Consider the following 21,408-nt stretch of genomic DNA (forward strand, 5'->3'; position numbering starts at 1 on the left):
CCAAAGTACTGCATTTGATGATGTAAGTTCAAGAAAAAGGACCAGAATTAATGATAAGCTGGAACCTATTAGAGGTTTATTTGAAATTTGGAATTAGTATTTACAAGGTGGATATCATGTTTATAGATTGGTGAGGAGTAGTTAGTTGTATTCAAAGGGCATTGCTCATATAGGATATATACAAATATCTTTACTTTTTTTTTTTTTTTTAAGATTTTATTTATTTTTGGGGCGCCTGGGTGGCTCAGTCGTTGAGCGTCTGCCTTCGGCTCAGGTCATGATCCCGGGGTCCTGGGATTGAGCCCCGCATCAGGCTCGAGAAGCCTGCTTCTCCCCTTCCTTGTGTTCCCTCCCTCACTGTCTCTCTCTCAAAAAATAAATAAAATCTTAAAAAAAAAAAAAAAAGATTTTATTTATTTTTGTGGGAGGTGGAGAGAGAGAGCGTGTGTGCATGAACGGGAGTAGGGAGGGGCAGAGAGAGAAGCAGACTCCCTGCTGAGCAGGGAGCCCCATGTGGGACTCAATCCCAGGACCCTGGGATCATGACCTGAGCTGAAGGCAGCCGCTTAACCACTGAGCCATGAAGGCACCCTATACAAATACCTTTAAAACCAGAAAAATACAGAATAAGAATTTGAGTTCATTTTGCTTAAATTATTATTAAAACTTCTAATAATGTTTGTAATCATCTCTTTTTATATAAACTAAGTTGACTTAAAATATGTATTTTTAAAAAGACTTCTTACATATGGTAAATGGTCATGACTGTTTTTCATTGTCTACTTGAAAGTTTAGACAGATCAATGGGTTCAGATATTATGTTGCCAGCTTAATATCTGGTAAGACATTTAATATTTCTGAATTTAGCAATAAGGAAAAGCATTGATAATGGAGGTGGGGTAAATAGTCTTGGGTGAAGAAATTATAGTCATCTTTGGTTATGAAACTCCAGAAGAGTATAAAACTCTTGGCTTTGGTATCCTGAGTTTGTCTTTTTTGAAGAGATTAAAATTGCATATCTTTGAAAAACGAACCAAAAATAAAACCAAGCAAAATGAACCTTACCATTGTTCTGAGAGTCTTTTAGGGAAGTTGGATTAGGAGCCTACAGATCTCTGAGGCTACAGTACCTTGTTCGCTTTCTGCTAACTGGAGCAATAACAGGATGTGTGTGTGTATAAATGAAAATACTTCTGCAGCAACTTAGAACTTCACTATTGTTTAAGGCCTTCCTTTGGATAATTCTTGGAGTCTGAAGACAGATTTATTGGTTTATAATTCATTTCTTCCTTTTTCATATGTCACCCAAGGGCGAGAGAGAGAGAGAGAAAGAAAGAGAGATGATTAAGTTGTGCAGCCTGATACCAAGTCCTTTCTTGGTGATATTTCTTATTTGTTGGGGCCCAAGGTTATATGTTTTTGTTTACAGTATTAATGCCCTTTAGACAGGGAGCTTATTATTAGAGATCTAATATAAGGTCTTTTTTGTCCTCTAAAGCCCTTTCTCTTTTAAAATTTAATATACCATCCGCCTTGGCCCTCCTCCCCATCCTTCACAAATCTACAAAACCCCATTCCAAAAAACACATAAATTGTTCTAATCAAACTATGAAATGTTACTTATTTTATCATCATTGAACACTCAACTCATTGATCATTGAGTTCTAACTTTGGATGGCCCAAGGCCTTTTTTATCATTATTGGTCTTTTTCTGAGTGGATAAAAAAGGCTGAGCAAGGTCAGAGCCCAAATGTTTTGCCATTAAAGGAAAGTTGGTAGGAATTCTGGTTTCTTTAGAATAGAGCAGTTAGGAATAATGGCCTACATGAAGAAAGATATGAGTTTACTTTTTGGAAGTTGAAGTATATGGAACTTCCTGGTTGTTTACGTTTTATGTAAAGTGACAAAGTTTCAGACCAGCAGAGGGCTACACCAGCAATGAGATGGACTATTGCTATGCCCTTCCTTTTGGCCTTGGTAGTAGCCTTCAGAGCTATGCCCATTTCAGCTCTATAGAAACCATAATTTAAGTTAATGACCTGCTTTCTTAATGCAACATGTATATACTCTGTAGCTAATTTTTATGCTGGTGCTGACACTATTATCATTATTTCTATGTTACACATTTTTTCAGACATTGAGAAACATGGTTCTTTTCTCAAAAGTGAAGCGGGGGGAGCAACCTATTTAACGTGAATGCTGTTTTTAAGGCTACAGAATGGCAGTGTGTGCCATCAGTAGGTATGAGGCCCCATGACTAAAAGAGATAAGGAAAAAGAACTACAGAGCGAGAACATAAAAGAAAGATTAGGAAGGGATGGGATGCCTGCAAGAGCTTTCATGGGAATAAAGAAAGAAGGTAATTGTGTAGCGCATATCAGGGGCCACCAGGAATTATTTTAGTTGTTACACCTGGATTCTAAACTTGTGTTTGCTTAGAAAAATATAGAATGAAAAATTACAATTTTTCTGATTATTAGTAATGTAATTTAGTGCTTTTAATTATGGGCATTGCTTTTTTAACATACTGGTTATGAAGTGTTCTTTGAATGAACTTTTATAGATTTTGTTGGTAACATTTAGGAAGTCTTTAGATATGTATTAATTGTTTAGAAGTTCCTTCCCGAGATATTTTTGGTGAACGCAAATGAAACAGAAGAGAAAATGTAAATGAATTTATTTATAAGAAATCAAGAATATATAACAGAACGCTTGCACTTCTGTTAAGGTTTAGTGTGAGGTCACAGGTCAAGGTACTAATAAGAGTGTTTGGGATGTCTGCTGCCATGAAACAAAATGGAAACTTGATTGATAGCTAGAGGGTTGAAGGGAGAGAGTGTGGTGGAGAAAGCAAAGGTCAGGGAGCCATTTCCCTTCTCTGCATGTATAACAATCAACTCTCTCCAAAACAAAATGTAGATGATATTGATCAATATGGCATATGTTGTGCACATTTTTAAGTATTGTGAAATGTCATTATATATGGAGTTCTAATGTTTTGGTAGATTGAATACTGAAATGAAATAGTTTACAAATAAAATTGCGGTAGTTTTGATACCAAGTTTAAAGTAATTACGCAGTACCTTGTTTACTCATATGATCAAATGTGTGTGGGTTTGGTTCTTAGCAAGATATTAAATTTTGTTTTAAAAACCATTTGGATAAAGTTGTATAACAAATCCCTCATATTTGTTTTTTACTTTTGTAATTTTTCTTTTAAATTCTCTTTAAAATAGGTCTGGTTTGCATGAAGTCTAGTAGTTCGGTTGTGGAATTGGTTATGCTGCTGTGTTCTCAGGTGAGTAACAGGAATAAATGTTGGATTAAAAGTAAATTCTTGCATGAATTCATTTTACAAGGAAGTTATAATTGTTTTAGTAGAAACTTTTGCTATAATAGAGTTTAAGTTTGCAGTTTTAAAATAATTTTATTTGTATTGCAAAAGGATTACTTCTTTGATCCTAGCAGATAATTTTGTAGTGAGTGCTGAGAGGGAGCAGAAGAATGAGAAACAGGTTTTTAGAATCACATTAAAAAATGTCTAGAGCAAATGATCTTGAGGTGGCTAAATTTCTTTGCTGCATATATTAAGGTTATAGAAACAGATTTATTTTTGTACCTTGTGGAGTGCCACTCTGACTCCCCTAGGAATAATGGGTTTACTTCCCTTTTGTGTAGAGGTTATAAAATGAGTGATAAATAATTTTGAGTTCTTGTCATTGCTAATTATTTTTGACATACAGAGTAGATTGGGGAAAACATCAACAAAAATATGGCAGCCATCATAATAAGATGTAGTAAATAAATTCCTAAGGCAAAATTGCTTTCAGTGTTCAGAAATTTTATACCTCATGTGGTAAACTTTAATGAGTTTTAGAAAACTTACATAAAAATCATGTATCTTTTAATGGTTTTTCTTTTCTGTTTTGCAATTAAACAGATGAATGTTTTTATTGAGAGTTTTCTTTGTAGTCTTTTAAAAATGATATCTTGCTGGTAGTAAATTCCCCTACTTAAAACTTTAAAATAGCCTTTTTTAATAGGAAGGATATTGGTCTAGAGGTCAAGGGTTCTGACCCATTTCAAAACCTTTGACCTTCATTTACAACTCTTGTAGTTTACTTGCCTGACGAATAAGGATAATGCAAAATTAATGTTTCTTTGCATCGATTTATTCATTTTAGCACCTATATTGCCAAATTTATTTAGACTGTGCTGATGGACATTTCATGAATACAAATTAAAGAATCATAGAAGGTGTGAAAAATCAATACTATGCATTGTCAATAAAATGCAATAAGAACAATTACTTCTAGAGATTACACCTAATGGATTTTTATAATGAACTTGTGAGGACTAGTTATGTTTCTAGTGAGCTTATTATTCTTAGATTTAGCAAGAATCGTGTTTTTATAATTTAATCATCTCCTTTAGAAAACTCCATTCCTTTAAAAAGCTTAATGTAGAAAATTTTTCATTAATTAATCTGATTTGAAATAACTGCTTGTTTATTTCTTGGATCTAAATTACCATATGCCATTCTTAAACCAATACAAAATTACCCTTACTTTTAAGAAGCATTTGCTTACCATTTTGGATGTTTCTTCACAGAGTATGAAATTGTTTATACTGATACAATCGTTTCATAGGTGAATTTTGATAACAAAGTTCCACTTTCTAGTTTAGAAGAATTGAATATATTCTTGATACATCAAAGTGGTTTCAGATAGTGTATTACATAGCTGAATGTTAGAAGCTAAAAAGATGAAGAATGACATGTTTTAATGCACCTATTTATCATGTATGTCAAAGTGCTGTTTAATACTAATCCAATCAAATAGGATATGAAGATCACTTAGTAGAGTAAGTTGCAAAAGTCAGATATTCTCAAGATTTTTGTGTGAATAAAATCAAATACATTATTGGTTATTTGAAGTCCTTACCATTTTTTATGAGTTCTTCAAAAGTTCCATGGCATCTCTGTAAGATGTAGCACAATGTGAAAAATGATGTGAAAAATGAAGCCAGAATTAGCTCCAGATGTATACAGATTGTTCCGGGGTGATAATTACATTTTTCACTTTGAATTTTCCTAATTCAAAGAGGTCAGATTGGCAATCACAAAAGTGATTTATTTTGTTAAGAAGTGAACTGTCTTTTTCTACATGAAAGCTTAAGAGATATGAAATTGAATTTGAAGTCGACATTTTGCAGATACTGGGTGGGGATGACTTGAGTTTGATTGATAATTTTTTTTAGTCTGAGATAGGGTGGGAAGTGAAAAGCTAGCATATTGCTAAAATTTTAATTAATTTTTTAAGGGGAGATGGAGAGGATTAAATGCCAAAGATCGAAAGATCAGGTCAAAAACTCCTTTTTAATCACATAAATAATGGGATATGCTTATGAACTTAACATCTGCAAATTTGATTTAAAACTTTACAAATTAGTTGGTGTTAATTTCATGACAGTCAGCCATGTTCTGATTATTTTCTTTGAATCCATTCAGAACTTACTTTCTTTTTCATTCTTTTTAACAAGGTGTTTAAATTAGCCACATTTTATTACAAAAGAAAGATTAGGGCCTAAATTTAAGAAATGTGGAAATGATCACATTTGGTTTGCTGTCATTAAAACTAAACAGATCACTATATATTTTCTTGAAGCTTCAACTAAGATTATATTTTTCAATATTCACCTATTCATTATTAGGTTGATTAGACACCATTTCATATTTTATCTCATTTACATTTTAACATTGTTAAGGTAAAAATCCTGTTATTTAGAGTAGAAAAGCTTTCTTTACATACTCAGCATTACATTTTTGAGTAAAGTTAAATACTGAAGATTTATTAAATTAGGTTTATTCATATATTGAATCCCATGTAAAATAATTCAAGAGCTACTTAAACTTCAAAGCTTGATTTAATTTTTTTTTACTTCTTTAAAATAAGATTGTATACATTCTTCAGGAAACTGTGTACTCTCTGATGTGTAGAAAAAAAATTGAACAAACTCTCATTTATACTTCAGATTTAGTTTTTCACAAGCATGTAACTTATTTGTGCCTAGTATTTGTTGTATATGTGTATAAACCCTGTAGAAATCTATATGAATTTAAAGGAAATGCTAAATATTTCAAGTAATATTATTCTAGCATTGTGTAAAGTGTTTGTATCATGCTCATTTGACATTAATATCATTTTTGAAAGAATTGACATTGCATTCAAGGCCACTTTATAAAAGCGTTGCTTTGCTCATCCTAATTCAGTCTGACATACATTCCAATAACACTACCTCCCTTCTTGGGTTTAAAGCTAAATTTATGACTGTGCATTGTGAAGTGCATCATTTAAAAATGGTTTCAACCCAAAACATCTAATAAATAAATAATGTGTATGGCTACTCAGTAGTAGACTTTCTAGACTAGAAATCATTCCATCGGATACTCAACAGTCCACTATCGGAGAGGGCTGTCAGATAAATCTTATGGTAGCTGCATTCATGTCCTGTAAATCACATATTATTGTCTGAGCCTTCTGCCAGGTCATCTATTCTTTCCCCATTTATCAGAAATGCATAGAGTATATAGAAAAACTAGAAGCACCATGTAGTCTGGCCTAGCATCCTGTCCGAGTAATTAATTAGCAGCAAAACTTAATTTAAAATACTGTTAGTCTGATTTTTCTTTAAAAATTTTTTTATCAAAATATGTAAATTGTTCCTATTTTGGAATTTTTTTTTTTTTTCACATGAAGGTTATGAGATAAGGTTTGGTCATTTTAGATTCAGGTGTGTCTTTCTATACCCCTGAATTATTAATTTAAAAATTAGAACAAGAACCAGATGTTACTATTTTTATGATTCTTTTATGTCAGTTTTATGTTTGGATTTTTGCTACTTGTTTTTTTTTTTTTTTCCCCCTGAATCTTTATAGTAAAATGTTTCTCCCTTCAGTGTCCTGTAATTTTTTTTCTAAATCTATTTTTCTTCTCCTTTTTAAGTGTATCTCTTCTAAATATCTGACATTAATGTTACTGCACTTGACTTTTTATTTCATGAATTTTTCCTTTTTGTAGTTGTGATGAGTATTTTGAGTAAAGTAGGTAATTGAAACAAACCAAAGTGGGGGGCGGGGGAAGAAAAGCAAACCAGCTCTATAATATGGCACAAAAGTGTCCTTCATTAATAGGTCTCACTTACTGCTTGGACCTTATTTCTTACCACTTTCTTTTTATAGTCTCACGCTCAGTTTATATGTTGTCAAACTATGCTGAACTATTTAAAGTTACCCAAATGTGCCATCATAATTTTGTCTCTTAGCGTATGCTTTTTCTTTCCCTAAAGTGACTCTAATTGTTGGCTTCTTCTCATCATTCAGAACTCAGCTTAATTGTCCTCTTCTCAGATCATCATATCTATAGTTGGTATCTTTTTGTTTATCCTCATTTTAGCACTCCTCATAGAATGTACCACCAATTTTAGGTATACCTGTTGCACTTGTTACTTTTTTATTGTCAGCCTCCCTCTCTGTACTCTAGGCCCTGTGAAGGTAACAACTCTTTCTGTTTTGCCTGTTAAAGTATACCTGGTACTCAGCACAGTCCCTGGCACATGCTGGCTGCTTAGTGAATATTTATAGATAAGTAAATAATCCAGCTTCCAGCTACATGGCAGTCTTTCTGGAAATGGAAAGCTTTCTTTGACTCCTCTCTGCCCCAAGGCTCTAACCCTAGTATTCATCCAGAGCTCTCACTGCCTGTTATTCCTTTCATTGTTTAAGTTGCCTGTGATTTTTATTTCTCTCCCATCAGACTATAAGTTTCTTGAAGGCAAGCACTGTGTTTTGTTTGTATCTCCAACATCCAGCATTATTACTATTCAACCAAATGTTTATATAATTGTGTAATTAATGATTGAATGGTAACAATGGTCATAAGTCAACATATTTTGGGCTTTTGCATTTTGGTCTTTTTCATTATGAAATATACCCATATTTCTTGTATATTATTAGGTGTGTATTAAGTGTTCATTTTTATTTTCAACTATCTTGTCTGAACCCAATTCTGTAGTCATGTTCATTTACAAATAGGGTCTTTGTTTTTTCATTGTCCTTTGGCTTAGTCAGTTTTACCTTTTTTAAAAAAATCAACTTGTTGAAGTACAGTTTACATACAGTATATATGTACATATTTTAAGTTTACAGTTTGATGAATTTTGGCGTATACACAACAATGTAATAACCATTTCAGTCTGGAAAGTTCCCTGTACCTCTTTGCAGTCATTCTCCATTCCTGTTTTCTCAAGTTGCTACTGATTTGACTTCTGTTACAGTGACTGAATTTTACTCATTATAGAATTTAATATAAATGGAACACAGGGTATTTCTTTTAATTGTGGTGCTTGGATACTCACTGTAAACTTTTTTCATTTAAATTCACTATCTAGTATTAAGAAAGTGATGTGGGTTTTTTTTTTTTTTTAAAGAAATAATTGAGCTAGTTAAACAAAGGATTATCTTTTTGCCAGCCACAGAATAGGAATTTTGAGTATTAAGTTGCTTATTGGAAATATAAATGTCTTCTTAACCTAATGCATATTTTTTCCTATAAGGAAATCCTATAGCTTGGAGCTTTTATACAGCAGTGTGGTTAGGCCACTGACTATGGTTTTAGAATGTTTTGTTTTTAGGGTCTATCAGGTTCAGTTCAAATGCTATCTCTTCTATAGAGCTTGCTTGCTTGCTTTTTTGCTAGCTTGATTTATTTACTTTATAGTTTTTTATTTAACTTCCACTTAGTTAACATACAGTGTAATATTAGTTTCAGGTGTATAGTACAGTGATTGAACACTTCATACATCATGGGTGCTTATCACAAGTGCACTCCTTAATCCCTATCACCTATTTAACCCATCCCCCACATCTCCCCACTGGTACCTGTCAGTTTGTTCTCTATAGTTAAGACTCTGTTTCTTGGTTTGCCTCTCTCTCTCTCTTCCCTCTCCTTTGCTCGTTTTTTTTTTTTTTTTTCTTAAATTCCACATATGAGTGAAATCATATGGTATTTGTCTTTCTCTGACTGACTTATTTTGCTTAGTATAATACTCTCTAGCTCCATCCACGTTGTTACAAATGGCAAGATTTCATTCTTTTTTATGGCGGAATAATATTCCATTATATATACCACACACACACATCCCACATCTTCATCCATTCATCAGTTGATGGACATTTGGAATCTTCATAATTCGGTTATTGTAGATAATGCTTCTATAAACATTGGAGTGTGTGTATCCTTTTGAATAAGTATTTTTGAATTTTTTGGGTAAATACCTAGTAGTGCAATTGCAGGATCATATGGTAGTTCTATCTTTAATTTTTTGGAGAACCTCCATACTGTTTTCCAGAGTGGCTGCACTAGTTTGTGTTGCCACTAACAGCGCAAGAGGGTTCCCCTTTCTCCACATCCTCACCAACCCACATCCTCACCAACACTTGTTGTTTCTTGTTTTGTTGATTTTAGCCATTATGACAAGTGTGAGGTAATACCTCACTGTAGTTTTGATTTGCATTTCCCTGGTGAAGAATGATATTAAGCATCTTTTCATGTGTCTGTTGGCCATCTGTATGTCTTCTTTGGAGAAATGTCTATTCATGTCTTCTGTCCATTTTTTAATTGGATTATTTTTTGAGCGTTGAGTTGTATAAATTCTTTATATATTTTGGATACTAACCCTTTATCAGATATGTCATTTGCAAATATCTTCTCCCATTTTGTAGGTTGCCTTTTAGTTTTGTTGATTGTTTCCTTTGCTGTGTAGAAGCTTTTTATTTTTTTTTTGATGAAGTTCCAGTAGTTTATTTTTGCTTTTGTTTCCCTTGCCTCAGGAGACAGAAGTTGCTAGGAAGAAGTTGCTACAGTCAAGGTGAAAGAACTTACTGCTTGTGTTCTCCTCTAGGATTTTTATGGTTTTAGGTCTCACATTTAGGTCTTTAATCCATTCTGAATTTATTTTTGTGTTTGGTATAAGAAATCGGTCCAGTTTCATTTTTTTGCATATTGCTATCCAGTTTTCCCAGTACCATTTGTTGAAGAGACTGTCTTTTTCCCATTGGTTATTCTTTCCTGCTTTGTTGAAGATTAACATATAGTTGTGGGTTCCTCTCTAGGTTTTCTATTCTGTTTCATTGATATCTGTGTCTATTTTTGTGCCAGTACCATACTGTTTTGATCACTACAGCTTTGTAATATAACTTAAAGCCTGGAATTGTGATGCCTCCAGCTTTGTTTTTAATTTTCAAGGTTGCTTTGGTTATTCAGGGTCTTTTCTGGTTCCACACATATTTTAGTATTGTTTTTTCTAGTTTGTGAAAAATGCTGTTGGTATTTTAATAGGGATTGCATTAAATCTATAGATTGTTTTGGGTAGTATAGACATTTTAACAGTATTTCTTCTTCTAATCCATGAGCATGGAATGTTTTTCTATTTCTTTGTGTCCTCTTTCAATTTCTTTCATCAGTAGTATGTAGTTTTCAGAGTATAGGTCTTTCACCTCTTTGGTTAGGTTTATTCGTAGGTATCTTACTGTGTTTGGTGCATTTGTAAATGGGATTGATTCCTTAATTTCTCTTTCTCCTGCTTCATTATTAGTGTATAGAAATGTCACAGATTTCTGTATGTTGATTTTGTATCCTGTGACTACGGAATTCGTGCATCAGTTCTAGCAGTGTTTTGGTGGAGTCTTTTGGGTTTTCTGTGTAGAGTATCATGCCATCTGCAAATAGTGAAAGTTTTACTTCTTCCTTGATGATTTGGATGCCTTTTATTTTTTTTTGTTGTCTGATTGCTGTGGCTACAACTTCCAGTACTATTTGAACAACAGTGGTGAGAGTGGACATCCCTGCCTTGTTCCTCACAGTAGAGGAAAAGCTTTCAGTTTTTCCCCATTGAGTATGATATCAGTGGTGGGTTTTTCATTATGGCCTTTATTATGTTGAAATATGTTCCCTCTAACCCTACGTTGTTGAGTGTTTTTATCATGAATGGGTGTTGCACTTTGTTAAATGTGGTTTTTTTTTGCATCTATTTGAAATAATCATATGGTTCTTATTTCTTTTATTAATGTGATGTGTCACGTTGATTGATTTCTGAATACTCAGCTACCCTCACAACCCAGGAGTAAATCCCACTTGATTATGGTGAATGATTTTTTTAATGTATTGTTTGGTTTGGTTTGATATTATTTTATTGAGAATTTTTATATCCGTGTTCATCAAGGATGTTGCCCTGTAGTTCCTCTTTTTTAGTGGTGTCTTTATTTGGTTTTGGTATTGGCATGATGCTGGCCTCATAGAACGAATTTGCCAAGTTTTCCTTCCTTTTCTATTTTTTGGAAAAGTTTGAGAAGCATAGGTATTAACTCCTCTTTAAATGTTTGGTAGCATTTGCCTTTGTAGCATTCTAGTCCTGGACTTTTGTTTGTTGGGAGTTTTTTGATTACTGATTCAGTTTCTTTGCTGGTTATCTGTCTGTTCAAGTTTTCTATTTCTTCTTGATTCAGTTTTGATAATTTATATGTTTTTGAGAATTGTATCCTTTTCTTCTAGGTTGTCTAATTTGTTGGCATATAGTTTTTCATAATATTCTCTTACTGTTGTTTGTATTTCTGTGGTGTTGGTTGGTATTTCTCCTTTCTTATTTGTGATTTTATTTATTTGGGTCCTTTGTCTTTTCTTTTTTGGTAAGTCTGGCTAGAAGATTATCTATTTTATTGATTTTTTTCAAAGAACCAGCTCCTGGTTTCATTGATCTGTTGTTTTTTAGTTTCTATATTATTTATTTCTGCTCTAATCTTTATTATTTCCTTCCTTCTGCTGGCTTTAGGCATTGTTTGTTCTTGTTCTAGCTCCTGTAGGTGTAAGGTTAGGTTGTTTATTTTAGATTTTTCTTGCTTCTTGAGGTAGGCCTGTATTGCCATATACTTCTGTCTTAGTACCACTTTTGCTGCATCACAGAGGTTTTGGACTGCAGTTTCCATGTATTTTTAAATTTCTTCTTGGATTTCTTGGTTGACCCATTCATTTTTTTAGGTAGTATATTGTCTGACCTCCATGTATTTTGGTCTTTCCAGTTTTTTTCTTGTGGTTGACTTCTAGCTTCATAGCATTGTGGTCTGAAAAGGTGCATGGTAGGACTTCGTCTTTTTGCACTGTTGAGTTTGGTTTTACGATCTAATATGTGTTCTGTTTTGGAGAATGTTCCATGTGCACTTGAAAAGAATGTGTATTCTGTTTTAGTTTGGAATGTTCTGAATATGTCTGTTAAGTCCATCTGGTCCATTGTGTTATTCAGAGCCATTGTTTCCTTGTTGTGTTTCTGTTTAGATGATCTGTCCATTGATGTTCGTGGGGTGTTAATGTCCCCAACTATTATTGTATTATCAGTTAGTTCCTTTATATTTATTACTAAATCTTTTATATATTTGTGTGTTCTCATGTTGGGTGCATAAATAGTTAAGATTGTTATATCTTCTTATTATTGTGCCCTTCTTGGTCTCTTGTTATAGTCTTTGTTTTAAAGTCTGGTTTTCTGATACATGTATTGTTACTCTCGCTTTCTTTTGACCTCCATTTGCATGATAGGTGTTTTTCCATCCCCTCACTTTCAGTCTGCAGGTGTCCTTTAGTTTGTAATGAGGCCCTTTGGGTAGCACATAGATAGGTCTTCTGTTTTTATCCATTCTGACACCCTTTGTCTTTTGATTGGAGCATTTAGTCCATTTACATTCAAAGTATTATGGATAGATATGTATTTATTGCCATTTTATTGTTTTGTGGTTGTTTCTGGAGATTTGCTCTGATCCTTTCTTGTCTTTGTCTCTTTCATATTTTGCTGATTTTCTTTAGTGATATGTTTTTCTTTCTTTTTTTTTTTTAATTCTTTACATGTTTATTAGTGGTTTTGATATATGGTTACCATTAGGTTTGTATATATTAAATAGTCCTATATTAAGTTGATTGATGTTCATGTTTGAACCCATTCTTTTCTAATCTCCCCATGTTTTAGGTATATATTACTATATTTTATATACTTTTTTTGGTGTGTGAGTTCCCTGACTGATTTTTACAGAGATTCTCATTTGTACAACTGCTTTTGTGTTTCTGCCTTTATACTGTCACTTTTGGTCTCTCCTTTCCATTCAAAGAGTCCCCTTTCATATTTCTTACAATGATGGTTTAGTGGTCACAAACTCCTTTAATTTTTGTTTGTCTGGGAAAATTGTTATCTCTCCTTCTATTCTGAATGATCACCTTGCTAGATAGGGTATTGTTGACTGCAGATTTTCATTTAGCACATGGCATATATCATGCCACTCTCTTCTGGCTTGTCAGATTTCTGGTGAAAAATCTCCAGCTAGCCTTATGGGTTTTCCTCTTGTAAGTAAGGATTTCTTTTGTCTTGCTGCTTTTAAGATTTTTTTCTTTATCACTATATTTTCCAAATTTAATTACAATATGTCTTAGTGTTGGCCTGTTTTGTGGATTTTTATGGGAATTCACTGTGCCTCCTGGATCTGGATGTCTGTTTCCTTTCCCAGATTAGGGAAATATTCAACTATTATTTCTTCAAATTTTCTGCCCCCTTTTCTCTCTCTTCTTCTTCTGTGACTTCTATACTATGAATGTTACTATGTTTGATGGAGTCACTGAGTTCTCTAAGTTTTTTCTTATTTTGTATAATTCTTCTTTCTCTCTTTTGTTCAGCTTCCAGTCACTAATTTGTTCCTCTGCTTCTTTAGCCTTCTGTTCATTGCACCAAGTATATTTGTACTCTTGTTTATTTCACTCTTCATTTCTGTCTAGTTCTTTTTTAACTACTCTTTTATCTGTAGGATAAGGGTCTCACTGATGTCTTTTCTTTTTTTCTTTTTCTTTTTTTTGTAAAGATTTTATTTATTTATTTGACAGAGACAGTGAGAGAGGGAACACAAGCAGTGGGAGTGGGAGAGGGAGAAGCAGGCTTCCCGCTGAGCATGGAGACTGATGTGGGGCTCGATCCCAGGCCCCTGGGATCATGACCTGAGCCGCAGGCAGACGCTTAACAACTGAACCACCCAGGCGCCCCTGATGTCTTCTTTTCTCAAGCCCATTGAGTATCGTTACGAGCATTGCTTTAAATTTTCAATCAGACATATCACTTACATCTGTTTTGCTTAATTCTCTGGCCATGGCCTTATCTTATTCTTTCATTTGGGATAAATTCTTCCATTTTGGCATTTTGTCTAATTCTTTGCTTTCTTATGTGTGTTGGTAAGGCCATTTATGTCTCCTGCTCCTGAAAGTGATGTCTTTATGAAAAAGAGATTATGTAGTGCCCAGGGCCTGGCATTTTGGGAAGTGTCTCCTGTGTGTGATGCATGTGCTCTGCTGTTCTGTTCCGCCTCTTTATTCTTCAGGCCAGTTGTCTGCAGAGGCTCTCCTTGCCTGCTGTGGGCAGTGTTTTTGGTCCCTGGCCTGGATGCGGCAAGTTTTAACTAGGTGTGCTGTGGCCTGCTTGTGAAATGAGACCTGTCACCACCTCCACTGGAATTAATAACCTGTGAAACTGTGGTTGGGAGGTGTGGTGTGGGGGGTTTGTGCTGGTTTTCTGTGGGTGAGGCCTGCTGTGCTGGAATTGAGGCAGGTATGACTGAGACAGGCAGTTCCACTGAAATACAGGGTGCTAGGGCTTGATATAAGCAAGGTAGGCAGCCAGTGTTGGTTTTATGCTTCTCCCTGAAGGTGGCTCTGTGTTTACTGAGGAGCAGTGAAGGGAAATGGTGCCATCCACCTCATTTGTTCCTGGAGAGGTGTCTGTGTGAACACTGCCTTTTAGGGACACCTCTGAGAAGAGTGAATAATCTCCCCACTCAGATCGCTGTTTATATGCTATCTGTTCCTGTGTGGTTTGCCTGCCTTCTCTCCAGGAGCAGCCAAGCCTGCTGACCTTTTAAACTTCAAGGTTTGAGCCCCACTGGTTGTAGGAACTCTCAAAATTCAGCCCCTCTCATTTTCCAGGCCAGTGTCTTTGGAGAAACGTTCTCCTTGTGTGATCCCCTGTGTGCTCTTCTCTCTCTTGCCCTTCTCTGTGCCCACGGCTACCTCCCCTCCACAGCAGCTGTGATCTGTTTCTCCCCTAAACTATGTCTCTGCACTTCTTCCATGTGGCCTCCTCTCTCCCTTTAGTTGTAGAGTTTGTTCTGTCAGTCTTCAGGTGAATTTCTGGGGTATTAAGACTGATTTGATAGTTATCTAGCTGTGTTCATGGGACAAGGTGAGCCTAGGGTCCTACTCCACTGCCCTTCCTGCTCACTTTTCTGCAGAACTTTGTGTGAATTTATTTGCTCTGAGTTCTCCTCTCTATGCCTGCTTGTGGTATTCTCTTATTTAGGAGACATGTATCAGATGCTTTTAAGATAAGCCCCTTCTTTTAAAGAAAGTATAATCAAATGAGAGAGACACATTATCATTATACAACATATAAGTTTATAAGGACTTGAAGTGAAACACAAAAAGGGGTCAGGGAGGGGAGTTTGGGACTGTCAATCCCTATTTAATCTAATGCTCATTTTATTTCTGTTTTTGAGTAGATCATTTTAGGTGACTGTGACTTGCAGTCAAAATTTTTTTTGAGTTCCATTTACGTTTTTATAATTTCATCGGGATCAATGAATATTAAAATGCTTAAAGCATTTCCTCTACTTCTTTCAGTACTTATAATTTTCCTTGGTTGGATTTGTGTTAGCCATGTGCTTGTTTCATCCATTCTCACTATCCAAAATTTCTAGTGGACCAAATCCCTGTTTGTGTGCTGTGTGATAATAATGGGTGTTCTGTGAAAGAAATATATAGTGGTAAGTAAATTCAGTAATTGTTGTTTGAATTTAATTAGCTTTCTTTACTGGAGGCCCCTCAAAGCCGTTAGTAAATGTGTGTGTGTGTGCGCACATGTGTGTATAAAATAGATATATAATGTGTATTGTTGAATGTGTAATGGGACTAATATTAGCATGTTCAAAACACAATCCTCTTTGTGGCTATAGGAACATGTGGATGATTTTTGTAAAATACAGTATGAGAGAAGTTCCTGTTACATTAAGGGTGAGACAGTGAATAATGCAGGAAGTGTCTCTTTTTTAGTACTCTGCTTTTGTTTTTCTTTGCTTCTCCAATCACAGTGACTAAAGAAAATCACTAGATATGCAAAATTAATTATTCATGAAATATTGTGATTATTTTTGCTTCATTTAGAAGAAATTATCTCAAGTCATTTCTTCGCTCTCCTTTGTAGGTAATTTGGACGTAACTCCCAGTTTACATGTTATTTCTGAAGGGATAGATCTTCAGAAGTGATGATAATAAGAATTCCAGGAGTGTGTGTATGTGCGTGCGCATGCACATGTGTATTGTAGGATAAATTCAAATATTTTTAAGGACAGATTTAGGATAAATTCAAATATTTTGACATCGCTTGATTATATGCCTATTTCCTATTTTGACTGATTGAATCACATTGCATTTTTAGCCAATATTCTGGTAATTTATGCTGTATAATAAAATTTAAGTATATAGCATAAAGTCTTGAAAGCAGGGTCAGAATATATTTTATATTAATGATATTACATATATTATTATTGCGCTATATATAGAATTGAACTTTGGTATGCACTTAATGAGGTCCAAGAGGTTCAAAGAAAATGAAATTAATCTATGTGAATGTCATATGATATAGTTTCTGATGAAATAAATTTTCAATAAATATTTGTCAAGTAAATGAATAAAATTTTAGCAGTAGACTTTTTGTAGTTACATAGTCTAATCATAAAGTGGCAGATTCTCTCTGCATGTCATCTATTTATTCATCCAAACAACCAGAATTTGAAGGTAGCTTTCAATCAAAACCTAGATATAATAAAAATACAAAGTCATTATTAAAGAGTTTAACAGGGTTAAAGAATTAAGAGTGAAGATATTACCCTGCTGCATAAAGCCAGGCTTTTTCACTGAAATCTGTAGTAATTCCATGTTTGATAAAGTATAATTTATGTGTAAGGCATTTCCTCGAGGCAGTAAACACAAAGAATCTATCTTGGTGATCTTTAACCATGAGAAATAAGTAGAGATTGGAATGCTGGTAGTTCACATTCACCCAGGTAGATTTAAGAACAAATATTAAATTAATCGATGGGAATAGAATTTGCTCTTCTGATACAATCTGAAAAACTCCATCTGTGACACGTATAGATATTTTTGGCATGAGAACAATTATCAAAATCTCTCCGTGCATATATTATATAATAAAAAGTCATTTAATATGTTTTCTTCGCTTTTACTGTAAAGTAAACATAATTCTAAATCCTGTTAACTCTTACTTATCTTCTGTTCTTAGCTTACATGCCCTCAACATTGGATTTAACTGCGTTTCAGAGTTCAGTTTACCGAGATGAGTGCTAAAGAAGAGTTAAATTTACAGATTTAAGAGCTCTGTTAGTGTCATGCTATATTATAATTTTTGTTACTTTCATTAGATGAAAAACTCCTTGAGGTCAGGAGACGATTTCTTGTTAACTTTATTCTGTAGTGCTTAGTAATGTCATAATCATAATAAAATATTTGATAGATATTTGTTGAATAAATCAGTGTATTTACCATATTTAAGTAAAATTTCCCTTAAAATTGAGTTTTGATTCATTGAAAAGTATTTAGTTAAAGAACAGACATAATTTTGTTTAATGAGTATTCTGTTCAGTTATAACGATGTGAAAGACGTTAGCCTTTATACATAGGCTTCAAACCCTTATTCTGAACTCTTATCCTGTATTTACTTGTTTTAAAGAAAGTGATACATATTAAACCCCTTTCACCTGATGAACCTTGGATTGCAAAAGATCTCATTAAAAGAGTTACAACTGATTACTTCTTATGAAGAAATCAAGTTTGTGCATTGTAGATTTTCCTCTTTTCGTAGATTTATATCTGTCACCTTTAAGTCACTAGCTTCAGAAACTTAGCATCGATTCAGACATCATATCTTGTTCTAACAAAAATATGAACAGTTGGTAGCTCTTACAAATGATGTGCTTACCTAAATATATTAATATCTTGTATGTCAACGTTTCATGAAGGAAACAAATCTATATCTGAGTAGAAAGATATTCACCATTTTGTTTCAAAATGCTAATCTAAGATCCTTGGTAACAGATTTGCAAAGTGTATTAAATTAAATGTTGAAATTTTGATATGCTGTAGATAAATCATTCCATTTTCTTTGTAACCAACCTTATTTTTTCCAATGAATATAGGACTTTTGGGTCAATTGGCTTCTTTAAGATCAGTTTATATGTATTATGGTCCAACTACGATCAAAATATATTTCAACTTTTCATAATGTTACCCCTCCTTTTTATTTTTATATATGTTTATACCTCATCCTTAGAAAGTACTTGTAGAAAATAAGTGAATGTAAATTGCCTCTGAGCTTGTTATTGTCATTGTTTATGACCTTTTGATTATGAATAAGTGAGAATCAATAGGGTAGTGATTAACATTGGGATAAAAAGATAGGCTTCCATTATAGTCACCTATTTTTGCCTTAGAGCTGCTGTGAATGTTTTGTCCTTATAATATTCAGAGACTGTGAGTGTAAGTGTTCTGTATTGAAATGCTCAGAATTAATTTTATATGCAGTAGAAGCAGTTGACTTTATAAGAAGGAACTAGAGACCTTTGAGCATGAGAGGAAGTCTGTGAGAGTTAGAAAAGTTAGTTCAAGATTCAAGCTATATTAACTGATTTTGAAAAATTTTAGATGCACTTAAATAACAATGTTAAAATACTTGAAATCAGCTTACTAACTGTGCTAATGTGGTAAAATATTTATGTTACCTGATTTAAATTTTTATAACAGATATCTTTTATAAGATGGAAGTGTTTCTTTCTAAAACAGCAGCAAAAACATTAAAAAATAAATCAGACTAAAGTACTGCATTTTACTTTTAGAAAATAAAATATTTAAGTTGATTTGTGAGTGAACATTAATTGATCTTTATTTAAGTCTGGATGCAGACCTTTCCAATATTAATTTAAAGGATTTTCTTACAACTGAAGAGAAGCATAATTTAACCTTAGATGTAGGATTTATTCTGAAATACTGGTGTCCTGTTGATTCACCAGCACACGAGTTTTTAGAAAACATAACCTTTTAAGGTAAATTTTGTGGTACTGGCCGTACACCCTGTGGCTTAGCAGTCTAGTCAGAAGGATGATACCATGCTGACTATATAACTAGATCTTTGAACATTATTCTCTAGGGTGGTAAATGCAAAACAAAGTAATATCAACTGGCACTTAATTCTGCAAGTTCCCTGCTGATTGGGGTATTCATTGAAATAGAACTCTTCCTGACAGGAAGTCAGCCTATGAGTATGGAGACATCTGAAAATAAAGTGTGCTTTAATTTGGCACCCTGCCATTTTACAACTGGTCTTTTTAAAATTGGGATTGGGGAGAGAGTTAGCAAAAAGGAAGAATACATGAATGGGAATCATCTAAGCATAACCTTTTTCTTTGGCTTTCATGTAATTATGAATACAAGTCGGTGTCTCTGTTTCTCAGCAATTATTGCTTGTTTTTTCTTAGTCCTTTTCTCTGTTATTTCAAATTAACCTGCTGAAATTGAAGTATTACAGAAAGGCTAGGTTAAAAGCATAAAGTATAAAGCTTGAGATTGTTTTGTTTAGTATCACTCTGATAACTTGTGTTTACTATCAGACTCTGATAACTTGTGAAGACTGAGCTGTATTCCCATACCATGTATTTTTTCATAAATATTATATAATTTAATGGATTTAATCAGAATATTCAGAGTTCTAGGATTCAGATTTAAATTTTGCTTTCTGAAATGTTTACACTGTTTGGCTCAGATGTCTCTGAGATAACACAGTTATTTTGTACTTTAATACCTGGAACATAGATTTAATACATAATAACATAATTTAGGAGGAGATAATGGTTATGTATTAATAATTGCACATGTATTACATCTATTATGCATTTCTTGGGCAGCTATTTTTAGTTAAGCTGCCATTTTTAGCATGAAAGCATGTATGCAGTTGTAAGAAAATCTGAAGTTTGAACTTTGATTTAGGCCTGAATGAAGTAAGAATCAGAATCCTGAAGGCTATTTGTTTGTTTTTCTAGCAATAAATTCCTCAGCTGCTGGAGGTAGACTAGATAGAGGAGACTGTTGTCTCCCTCATGGGCAACAAAAGAAGAAAGGAAAAGGACGTCTTGGACAGGATCTTAAGAAGAGGCAGAGGCCAGGGAAATACTGTGATGATAGATTATGTGTTTCAATAAATTTTTTCCTCTGCCGCTTATTAACTCTGTAATCTTGGGCAAATGACTTCACTTACTTGGGACTCAGTTTCTTGAGTGGAATGGGTGTAACAGAGATTGTATTAGATAACCAAGAAAGTATATAAAACAGTTCTTAGAGCAAAGTAGGTTGTACATTAAAGTTAATCTGTCAGCGTGAAAAGTGTTGTGTCTGGGCTCTGAGCACCTATGCAATAAAAAATTAAGAGATCTGCACCAAAGTGAAAGCAGAAAACAGTTTTATTAAAGCAGCGGTACGCTCTTTAGAGAGTGGGATGCTTCCCTGAGGTGGAATTGGCCCATAGGTTGTTTAGGATTGGATAATATTGGGGGTCTCTGCTCTGGGAAGAGCTGGGATGTACAGTGGGGGGTGGTCTCTAATGGAGGCTGCTTCCAGTCATTTAGGGCACTCCTCCCAAAGGTTGAGAAGAGTTTTCTGCCCTACAAGGTTTGTACCTGAACTGTCCTATCAGCCTTTCCCTGTGGAGGTGGGGCAGTACCTGCAATGCAAATGTATTATAATGAGTCTAGGGGTTACCCTGGGGCAGAGGTGGAAGAGGGGAGCACATGTTCTGCACCTGTGGCTCTTGGTCTGTTAGCCCCAGGGTCTTGGAAGCCACAAGGTCAGGATGTTGTGCTTTATAACCGTCCTTACCTACAGCTCCTGTCTCTAATTCTCCCCTCAAGGACTTGGGTTTCTGTCTTGGGGCATTCCTTCCACTACTCATATCTAGCTTCTACCTAACAAATCTAGTGTTTTTAACAGCATACAAAATCTTCTCCCTTTGTTCAGTATTTTAAGTGACTCTTGTTTTCTTTTTATGAGATTAATTTGATTTTTTTAGATCTTTGCCTCACAAATTCAATCCACCATTTTCTGTAGTGTCTCTTTTAATATTTTCTTTCATTTCAATGGCTATATGCTGAGTCTAGTTTATTTTAAAACATGTTGAACCATAGAATATTAGAGCTAGGAGAGTTCTCATAGATAA

The 21,408-nt window shown here is 34.2% G+C and overlaps 1 protein-coding gene across 5 annotated transcripts in view; it reads left to right on the forward strand.

Moving 5' to 3' along the window:
- The window catches only part of LRBA (LPS responsive beige-like anchor protein), an 834,672-nt gene that overhangs the window by 316,861 nt on the left and 496,403 nt on the right, over positions 1-21,408 (forward strand). For all 5 annotated transcript variants that reach the window (XM_035022918.1, XM_035022919.1, XM_035022917.1 and 2 more), the window contains one exon: positions 3,237-3,298. In XM_035022918.1, the coding sequence (XP_034878809.1) occupies positions 3,237-3,298 (62 nt within the window). The remainder of the gene's footprint in view (positions 1-3,236; positions 3,299-21,408) is intronic.

Source organism: Mirounga leonina, unplaced genomic scaffold, assembly GCF_011800145.1.
Source record: "Mirounga leonina isolate KUSES-001 unplaced genomic scaffold, KU_Mleo_1.0 Mir_176, whole genome shotgun sequence".
NCBI classification, from domain to species: domain Eukaryota; kingdom Metazoa; phylum Chordata; class Mammalia; order Carnivora; family Phocidae; genus Mirounga; species Mirounga leonina.